General features: G+C 43.3%; 1 protein-coding gene across 2 annotated transcripts; it reads right to left on the bottom strand.

Moving 5' to 3' along the window:
- Positions 1–2,384: 2,384 nt before the first annotated feature.
- On the bottom strand, positions 2,385–10,492 carry Polr1D (RNA polymerases I and III subunit AC2 l(2)37Cg). 2 transcript variants are annotated; one of them, XM_045761135.2, is made up of 4 exons: positions 10,232–10,492; positions 7,966–8,063; positions 5,488–5,644; positions 2,385–2,542 (listed from the first exon to the last, which is right to left on the bottom strand). In XM_045761135.2, the coding sequence occupies exons 1-4, from the start codon at positions 10,475–10,477 to the stop codon at positions 2,477–2,479; spliced, it is 567 nt and encodes a 188-aa protein (XP_045617091.1). In that variant the 5' UTR covers positions 10,478–10,492; the 3' UTR covers positions 2,385–2,476. The 2 variants fall into 2 exon arrangements, with proteins under 2 accessions (XP_045617091.1, XP_045617092.1); XM_045761136.2 differs by having other exon boundaries at positions 10,343–10,492.
- Positions 10,493–10,689: the final 197 nt, after the last annotated feature.

The following is a 10,689-nucleotide window of genomic DNA, read 5'->3' as shown; positions in this document are numbered from 1 at the left end:
TCGATATAAGGTAGCGGATTCCATGATTGATAATTATATGCTGACTATGCTACCAATATGAGGGGGCCCGCAGCATGCTGCCTCTGCTGGTGCTTACCTATCACTACTTACCTACCAGTCACTACGGGGAAACGAGGTCTAGCTCTTTATTTTTTATTACTTTTATTTATATGTGCAAGAGTTCTTACATTCTTGTAGAGCCACCAGCACGCCTAGCGTTTTCGGACAGTTCTATGCCACGCCTACTAGCAATATTCTTGTACCTATTCCGTTACAATTTATCTATTCTGACGCGAGAATTCTTCCTCGAATTTGGCTTTAAATGCCTGAAATGATGGTTTCTGGTCAGAGAGAAAAACTCTTCAAATTGGACGCGTGTCATACCTTGAGAACATGGGTGGGGGTGGGGGAGATACATGAGGTATAGTATGGGTGAGTGTGATATATAGAAGAATGATGGGGCGAATTGTGGGGAAGCGACCAGGGGGGGTGCTGGGGGGATAGGTATATTTATATATATATACTATCATGCGGCCAGGTAGAAGTTTATAGTGGCGTAGTAGATACGCAGGTCGGTCCGTTCTGTTGTTGTTACTGCTCCCTCACCCTGCTGTTACTGCTCCCTCACCTTGCTGTTACTGCCCCCTCACCCTGCTGTTACTGCTCCCTCACCCTGCTGTTACTGCCCCCCTCACCCTGCTGTTACTGCTCCCTCACCCTGCTGTTACTGCTCCCTCACCCTGCTGTTACTGCCCCCCTCACCCTGCTGTTACTGCTCCCTCACCCTGCTGTTACTGCTCCCTCACCCTGCTGTTACTGCTCCCTCACCCTGCTGTTACTGCTCCCTCACCCTGCTGTTACTGCTCCCTCACCCTGCTGTTACTGCCCCCTCACCCTGCTGTTACTGCTCCCTCACCCTGCTGTTACTGCTCCCTCACCCTGCTGTTACTGCTCCCTCACCCTGCTGTTACTGCTCCCTCACCCTGCTGTTACTGCTCCCTCACCCTGCTGTTACTGCTCCCTCACCCTGCTGTTACTGCTCCCTCACCCTGCTGTTACTGCTCCCTCACCCTGCTGTTACTGCCCCCTCACCCTGCTGTTACTGCTCCCTCACCCTGCTGTTACTGCTCCCTCACCCTGCTCCCTCACCCTACTGTTACTTCTCCCTCATCCTGCTGTTACTGTCCCCCTCACCCTGCTGTTACTGCTCCCTCACCTTGCTGTTACTGTCCCCCTCACCTTGCTGTTACTGCCCCCCTCACCCTGCTGTTACTGCTCCCTCACCCTGCTGTTACTGCTCCCTCACTCTACTGTTACTGCTCCCTCACCCTACTGTTACTTCCCCCCCCCCTCACCCTACTGTTACTGCCCCCCCTCACCCTGCTGTTACTGCTCCCTCACCCTGCTGTTACTGCTCCCTCACCTTGCTGTTACTGCTCCCTCACCCTGCTGTTACTGCTCCCTCACCCTGCTGTTACTGCTCCCTCACCCTGCTGTTACTGCTCCCTCACCCTGCTGTTACTGCTCCCTCACCCTGCTGTTACTGCCCCCCTCACCCTGCTGTTACTGCCCCTCACCCTGCTGTTACTGCTCCCTCACCTTGCTGTTACTGCCCCCTCACCCTGCTGTTACTGCCCCCTCACCCTGCTGTTACTGCTCCCTCACCCTGCTGTTACTTCTCCCTCACCCTGCTGTTACTGCCCCCCTCACCTTGCTGTTACTGCCCCCTCACCCTGCTGTTACTGCCCCCCTCACCCTGCTGTTACTGCCCCTCACCCTGCTGTTACTGCTCCCTCACCCTGCTGTTACTGCCCCCTCACCCTGCTGTTACTGCCCCCTCACCCTGCTGTTACTGCCCCCCTCACCCTGCTGTTACTGCCCCTCACCCTGCTGTTACTGCTCCCTCACCTTGCTGTTACTGCCCCCTCACCCTGCTATTACTGCCCCCTCACCCTGCTGTTACTGCTCCCTCACCCTGCTGTTACTTCTCCCTCACCTAGCACATCCTAGTGCTAGGACACACAGGTATACCCCTGTGTTACCCCAATTGGTATACATTATATTCCATTCAGTCTATTTAACAAAATATTAATACACCAATTGTGGCAAACAATTGGTGTATTAAAGCTTCATGTATTAATATTTCATAGTTTCATTGGACATATTTTTTCAGCATACTTGGGTAGCCAGTGAAAGAACAACTGGTACTTGTATTGAATAAAAGAAAATACAGCATACACAAAAGGCTCTCTCAATTGAACTCGGGTGCTCCCCGAGACTAACGTTTGCACAGTGTAATGCTAGCCAACACTTCACTGTTCAGCTCAAAACTCGGATTACCCCATGAAGAGATTTCTACACAAATGCAATAAAAACTAAACTAGTCTTCTGAAATTGCAATTTATTTTTAAAAATTAAAAAACATTTTGATGACTGTGCATAACTTTTATTCCATGTTTTCTACACCCCTCTGACATCATGGGGTGTCATCTTCATCTGTGTCTGCTTGCGGATGGGTTTCCAGGTATCTTTTGATTTCGTCCTGCAGAGAAAATAGAAACTATAAATCATAAAAGATTTCCCTGGCACAAAGATGATTAACATTAAAATCGACAGTTTTATTTTACAATACTTGGGACTGGATTTACCAAACACTTAACTATCCATTTAAAAGACCTGTACACTTTGCCTTGATCATGGCAGCTTAGTCTGTATATGCAAAACAGTTTATGGGCTCTGTTGAGATACGAGGTAGTTCTTGCCAACCAAGCCACAGAGAACCAGGACACAGCTGCTGGTGTCCTGACCTCAGAAATGGGAAGGCATGAATCTGCAACAAAATCCGTACTAGTAAAAGGCAAGAGCTGAGCAACCCAATAGAACAAGGGTGTCCAGACATAGCCAACAGATCCTAAGTTGACAATGCAAGAAAAAGGCAAGCAAATAAGTGGAAAACGAGAATGGAAAACAGCCGGTGAAGGAGACCCATAGCACTTTTAAAACAAGAAAGTAGTGCCAACACCCACAGGAGGAAGAAAAGTCACACAAGAACAGTTAGGTACCCAACAGCAGCATGCCAAGCCTACAAAAGAGGGGAAGTCTGCAAGCCAAGAGGAGGTATGAGACCCAAAGCCCAACAGAGACTCAAATCTCAGGAAAAATCCCCGAAATGGGACAAATCCAAAAAACGTGATGCCATCCAGAAATACCCACAGGGATGAAGACACAAAAGGTACCCCCACACTGAGAGGAAAAAAAATGTGTTTACAAAGAGGCTTCAAGTACTCTACATGTCTGACTGGAAAGAAGAAAGAAACCCTACAATGAAATCATTTGCCAAAGGGGCAGGAGAAACTCAGAAAAAAAGAAAAAAGAAAAAACCAGCAAAGGCACAAAAGACCAAGCAGGAAAGGGCATCCATGAACCCTCTGCGGGCTCTTTTTGGACCCAGAGGCCCTGAAAAATGAAGACCTCGGCAAGGATCCATGATCTACACCTGACAATGGAGACAGAAATGTGTCTCCCATGAGGGAAGGAACTGCACCCCTCCCCCCACTCCTCCCCGCTGAGAAACAGAAGGCAGCGGAACCCCAGTGTGAAACACCAGCTCAACCTCAATTACCCTTGGCATTAAATGGGAAGCCAAGCAGCAAGTCAAGAACACTAGGTCCAAACTCTGAAACCATTGAATAAAACCGTAGAAACGATATTGCAATGAAAGCAAAAAAGCCACCTAAATTACTACATAGTTATATAAGAAGGAAAATGTTGTGAAGAACCAAGTGACAAGACTGAGGAAAACAGAAGGGGCATTTACAGAAAGCGACAAAGAAATCTGCGAGAAACTGAATGCCAGTTTCCATTGAGTGTTCACAACCGAGCATAAGCAACTCCAATTGTTAGAAGAGATGACCCAAGATGAGAGACTAACAGATAAAGAAGTGACAGCAAAGGAAGTAATGAAACAGCTAATAACACTGGATAAAATTAAAGAAGTTGGACCAGACAATGTATCACCGTGGATACTAAAAGAGATAGCGCAGGCCCTCAGCATTCTAGCAAGGATCTATAATGAGTCAATTAAGAAGGGAGAGTTACCCAGTTGCTGAAAGAAGGCAAATGTGGTACCAATTTTCAAAAATGAAGATAGGGTAGAGGCACTTAACTACAGACCAGTATCCCTGACAAGCCTCCCCTGTAAAGTATTTAAAAGAATAATCAGGTTAAGACTGGTTACACATCTAGAGAACATTAGATATGTAAACAAACACCAACATGGGTTTGGAGAAAGGAAATCATGTTTAACAAACCTTCTGGAATTCTATGATAAAATAACAAATATAAGGCAGGACAGAGAAAGATGGGCAGACTGCACATTTCTGGACTGCTAAAAAACCTTTGACACAGTACCGCACAGTAGACTGCTATTCAAACTTGAGAGGCAGGCAGGAGTAAGTGGAAATATCTTGGGTAAAGAATTACATAACAGGCAGGGGTCAGAGAGTAACAGTTAGGGGCAAGAAGTCAGATTGGCGAACAGTAACAAGTGGAGTACCTCAAGGATCAGTGCTGGGACCAGTTCTATTTCTAATATAAATGAACGACATGTCTACAGGAGTCGCGTCCTATATATATCGATGTTTGCAGATGATGCAAAATTAGTGAAACCAATAGTGACATAAAAAAGGATTGTAGGATACTCTAAGAGGACTTGAACAAGCAGTAGAGATAGAGAAATGGCTACTGGAGTTCAACACGAGCAAGTGTAAAGTTATGGAAATGGGACTAGGTGACAGGAGACCAAAGGGTCAGTACACAATGAAGGGAAACTATCTTCCTGTGACGATTCGAGAAAGTGACCTGGGAGTAGATTTAACACCAAATCTAACTCCTGTGGCACATATAAATTGAATAACGACAGCAACATACTCAATGCTAGCAAAAATTAGAATGTCATTCAGGAGCTTAAATAATTGGCATTCAGAGCGCTTTAAAACTGAGCACAAAAAAACAGAACCTAAAGAGCACAAGTGGAAAGAGGAGCAGTAATGGCTTGTCAAGTAGCACCAAGCTACTTGACAAGATGGCAAGATGGTTGGGTAGATCCAGTAACTCAGTGTGCAACCTGGTGGTGGGCAACTGCTACTAGAGAGTGAAATCAGCTCTCAGCCAGGTAGATCATTTCAGTCTTGTTTTCCGTTTGAGTTTACCTTGCTGTTGATTGATTTGTTTTGTTTCGTTCTACTTTCCTGGTAGTCTTTTTTTGGCCGGAGTGACCTAGTAGCCTCAGCTCTGTGTGTCTCTATAAAGGGGCCAGGTTTTGGCTTCTGGTCCCAGTAGGTTTACAATGATTCACAAGGAAATGGTGTATTTCAATTTAGGTGGAGCCAACTAGGTTCCAATCAACAGGGAGCCTCAAATAGGAACCCTCCCAGAAAAGGAGTTAGGAATGACTGAACACTTTGCAATGCTTGTGAATAAAAATACCTGGATCATTTTTTTGATAGCTTCATTCTGTTCCTTGAGTTCACTTAAAGCTTGACGAAGGACTTGCTCAGCTGGAGTACCCTTCGTTTGAATACGCACGTGTATTTTCCGTTCCATTGGATGAGGAACGGTATAGCCACAGAATTCTACAGCAGAACTGCAATAGAAAGAAAAATCAGGCATCAAGTTACTGTTTATGAAAGTCTTCCTGGAAGTAAGGTCTAAGACCTGAGAAAAGTATATTCCCTTTTATATCATTGTTAGCCTTTAAAGAAACCTAACCCAACCCACTGAAAATGAGATATAAAATTTTGCATTTTATATATGGTGTGGATGAGGTGTGTGATGTCACCATGTCATTATGTTCATGCCAGTAAAGGTTTTAGATGCTACTGTTCCCCAGACTTATGAAACCTGTACATCTTTCCTTAATTATGGTGGCTTTAATATATGTTTCAGGAATCTTTGCCCAGGCTTCTTGGACCCACCCAGAATATGACTCTCTCTATGAGAAAAGAAAGCTCAGAAATAAGAAATCACTCCAATACCAAGGAAAACTGACAATACAGTACAAGTGCAACAAAACAAGCAACTGTTTATGAAAATTAAGTAGTGAGGCCAACAATTGTTGCCACAGCTACAATGTTGCACCTAACCGCTACCAGGTGGTAGCCTAGTTAATCCAGAGTCCCAGCCTGTTCCTTTTCTTACTCATGATCCACTGTAACAAACTCATCCACCTCATGGGGAAGAAGGAACTATGACAAGGACTGGTAGTCACTGAGGATCCCATCAGAAACGGGCATTTAATTACATTCAGTGCTAACTCACAATGAAGCCTCTGTAGGGGTGGCTGGCATTTCCAAAGAGGAACAAAATACTACAAGGAAAAAGTTATGCCATGGCTTGCCCATTGGACAATATAATGGAAAATGGCAAAGGCCAGAAGATGATGAGCTGCATGCCAAACAACGCAAGTGTGGTAAGGTCAAGGGACATCCAATAAAGAGCATGAGACTGGATAATAGCCGTGGATGTATTGGCAAAGAAATTCGTTAGAACATAAATCTTCAGAACATCACGAGAATGATGAATCTGAGGGTACACAGCCAGCTGGAAGAACTGTACCATCTTAAGGATGACCAGGAAAACCCAACCTCAGAACATAGGATAGTGAGATGCAGGGTTGACAAACAATGTCTCAACCTGAAGTGTGTAACACGCAAATAATGCAGCACCACAACTACAGGACTGGGCATATAATGCACACCAATTGCATAAACAAAACATCAATGAGACAAAGGAGTAGATTTGAGTGGAGAGGGGTGTATTGAACTGATAAGAGTCATTTGCAGGGATGGTAGAGTTGTATCAAGTGTTTGTGTATGTAATAGGAAGGGTTTACATCAGTGAGATTCAAGCTCATCTTTACCTTAGGCTTCTTGCTCACCCCATTAGTAGCAGGATAATACAATTGACTAAGTTATTTGGGGGGCATTCACTAACAAACCTGGCTAAACACTTTAGCAATACCTGGCACTTGGGCAGGTATTTAACTAAATTTGCCCAAGGACCACCATGTTTAGTGGTCTCAATGGGGTCAGACAGCCAGTGACCTCACTTGTCCATCTGGGGTGAAGAGCAACCACAGAATCTAGCAATTTGTTGGTGTCTGGTCGAGCCCAGAGCAATCAGCTGAGGGAAGCTACTGAAGGAGACTTTCTCGGTAAACTACAATAATATTTTTAACATTCACTACTCTACCAGTGCAATAATAGTAAAATACTATTTTCTGAAAAAAATATGATTGACATGATATTTATACTTATGTGAATAACAAAAATTTAGATTTCTGAAGGGCGATCCAATAGGAAAATTTGTGCATTGTTTGGAAAATTTTGTTATGAAGAGGTGTAGAGTTTGGCAGCTGCACTGCACCGTATAAGCTCTAGAAATAAAGTCTGTGACTAAAAATAAGTCAACATTACTTTGGATAAACCCCAAGACTCGGTCAAGAAGAATGTGAAGTGGTCTGGGTCTTGAAACACTGGGTTGTTAAAGGTACTTCCACCTGGTGGCAGTTGACAGTGGTAGCCAAGCTAGCAGTTAGTGACAATATCCTGTGGATGGCCACTTGTGATCACCAAAAGAAGGATGGGAAAGGCTGGAATTTTGATGAATGCTTGTGTTGGTCATTCTATAGAACTGCAGGTGGGAGTGCATATTTGCCTAGTTCCTATTATGAACCATCACAAATTATGGAAAATTCCAAATGGCACCATTACCAAACTATCATCCTGCCTAACTGGCATCGCAGATCTATACCTTTATAGGTAAACCAAATGAAATAGCTTAAAAAGTAACAATAAGTTCAGTAATTGCATAATTTTGTATTTGTCCATGTTTATTTCCAAACAAAATTAACTCAAACCATACCACTAATGGAAATTGCTGTTCAAAAATTAAACACTGACTTACTTCTGTATAATAAAATGCTTAAGTGCATTTCCTAAAGTGTGGTCTTCCCCAGTAATGACAAAAGTGCGGCAATGTTCATTCTGTCCAGGGCCAGTTAACTGTAAACAGGAAGAAAAACGTTTAACATAGATCATGAATAACTAATGCAAAAAATTTCAACACATTATATTTTATATAAAAGTACTGGTTAATGACTTTTTTAATTATAATGTAAATTACTGTAGTACTTATATTTTCTATTCCTTTTGAGAATGACCCAAAATGAGAAGCATTAATGATTATTCTTGGAAACCTATAACAGTGCAAATAATTATACCAGGAGTTGTCCAACCAGATATGTAATGGTGTGGCTGCTGTAACAATGGTGTGGTTGCTGTAATAATGGTGTGGTTGCTGTAATAATGGTGTGGTTGCTGTAACAATGGTGTGGTTGTTGTAACAATGGTGTGGTTGCTGTAACAATAGTGTGGTTGCTGTAACAATGGTGTGGTTGCTGTAACAATGGTGTGGTTGCTGTAACAATAGTGTGGTTGCTGTAACAATGGTGTGGTTGCTGTAACAATGGTGTGGTTGTTGTAACAATAGCGTGGTTGCTTTAACAATAGTGTGGCTGCTGTAACAGTGGTGTGGCTGCTGAATATAATAAAATACAGTACATCTGTCAAATGGTTTTCCTCTGAGTCCCCAAGCCACCCAGTTTGGTAGCTCCAAAGTATAATGCACCCCACCAGGTCCATAAGACACTAGTGCCTCCCTCGGGCCAGAAGCTGAATCTGGTCTGCTCATTAGAGGCAAGGGAAGTGTTGGATTACTAGATCAACCCAATACACAAGAAAACCCACCATGAAGGTAGAGCGCCCCCAAAACAAGCAATGACACGGAGAAACTTTGGAAACCTTGACAACAAAATTCCAACCGCTAGTTAGTTACACTTCCCCACCACAAGATGGCAGCCTCAGCAACCCAGGGGTCCAGCCAAGTAATTACCTCAGACATGTGCCACACAAAGACAATCCCTGAACCCCAGAAGGAATGGTAAGAATAGGTAGCCAACAAGGATACCCATCAGAGAGAGGTGTTTCATTGCAATCAATGTTGGATTTCTGAGAGGGTGTCCCTTGGTACCATCCCTGTACCATCTTCCCATGAAACAAGAAAAACAGGGCTACTGGGGTTAGAGGGGAGGATAATACATTAACTGAAGGTGTTGCACTTCCAGCCAAATAAACATGACCCAAAAACCAAAAGATACCCCCCCCCCCATCACTTTTGTAGGTAAAAGGAAGGTTGTAGACAAAGAAAACATCCCAGAACTAACCCTACAGCCATGAGCAAAACCCAACAAAAACATCATTTCAAAGAACTGGGACTAAAGACGACAGAAAAACAAGAAACTGAAAGAGAAAAGGACATGAGACAGAGACAGAGTAGGCTCAGGATGAGAAAAAGCAAACTGAAGGTGAAAGAAAGCAAGAGATGACTTATGAAATGGTAAAGACGAAACATCAATGTCCGAGGCCAAAGAAAATGGCTCCACCAAATTCAACTGAAAGGAAGCAACAGTAAGAGGCATGACATACTGATAAATACCAAAACAGAAAATGCAAAATAATTTGAACCAACAATGAATACAGGTAGTGAAGAAATAGTAAACAAATGAAAATAAGGTTAAGTAGGGGTTCTTTAGATTCACATATACACTGTGAATTAAATACAAAAGTATTCTTTATAATAATAAAAATACATGTAGTCTATATCTATGTTTATGATGCGTTTATCACTGATGAGAAAATTCAGTCTATTTCATGAGACTTTTCCTCACTGGCAATTGACCAGTAATTAACACTTATACTAGTACACCTTTGGTTGGGGACAATCTTGTTTGCTTGATTTGAGTCTCCTCTCTCTAAGGAAGAGGCTGTCTGTGCAGCCACCTATTTTGTGCTGGCCAGGTCAAACCTAAGTCAAGTACATATAAGTGATGCACCGGCTAGAAAAAAATCAACAGGACAAATAGGGAGCCTTCGACAAGCCACCGGCTTCCTGTCCTCTTCGAGGCCACTAGTGTGTTAGTGGCCCTCAGGTAAATTAAGGTAAAATTCAGGTAAATATGTTACTGCGCCATGCCACTGGCTCTTAATTATGTTCACTGATGACCAATGTATCGTGTATTGACAAATCGTAGCAATAGATCTTTGACAAGCTGCAGACTAACTGTCCCCATTAAGGCAACAAGAGTTAATGGCCCTCAGGTGAAAGCACTTACCCAATCTAATTTCTTTTCGGAACCTTTCTCGTTAATATTTGGAAGACGGAATCCATCAGCTCCCACCGGCATGGTCAATTCCTTTTTCTTGATATAGTAAATTCCACTCACCCGCTTGTATATACGGTAAATATATTCTTTGCTCTGGACAGCAGCGAGGTAAGTGCGAGAAGCATGAACGAATGCGAGTTGTTGTGGTCGGTTGGTGTCCTGCGGCTCCTGCCTCACATTGTCGTTCTCTCTCATGACAGCCGATGTGAATATATATTGATCTTTATTTCCAGCAATGTATAAATATTTCATTTAAAATGATCTGACACCAGAAATTTTAGTCAAATATCCCTAGTTTGCTAACTGTAGGTAGTAACTAAGTGATTGTAACCTATCCACCGCTACCCACTGGATGGGGGGCCGTGTGCAGGACAAACATATCAATTGTGACACTAGCTCTCCTCATA

The sequence above is a fragment of the Procambarus clarkii genome, chromosome 45, assembly GCF_040958095.1.
Source record: "Procambarus clarkii isolate CNS0578487 chromosome 45, FALCON_Pclarkii_2.0, whole genome shotgun sequence".
NCBI lineage: Eukaryota > Metazoa > Arthropoda > Malacostraca > Decapoda > Cambaridae > Procambarus > Procambarus clarkii.
The sequence above is the reverse complement of the archived record's forward strand: the minus strand, read 5'-3'. Positions and strand labels throughout refer to the sequence as shown.

Bases quoted from the DNA above. Each gene is read 5' to 3' on its own strand.
- Polr1D (XM_045761135.2), bottom strand. From the start codon at position 10,477: ATGAGAGAGAACGACAATGTGAGGCAGGAGCCGCAGGACACCAACCGA. The intron at 8,064-10,231 runs GTAAGTGCTTTC...TCCTGTTTACAG, and splicing joins CCGAAAAGAAATTAGATTGG to TTAACTGGCCCTGGACAGAA. The intron at 5,645-7,965 runs GTAAGTCAGTGT...TTTCTATTGCAG, and splicing joins AAGCATTTTATTATACAGAA to TTCTGCTGTAGAATTCTGTG.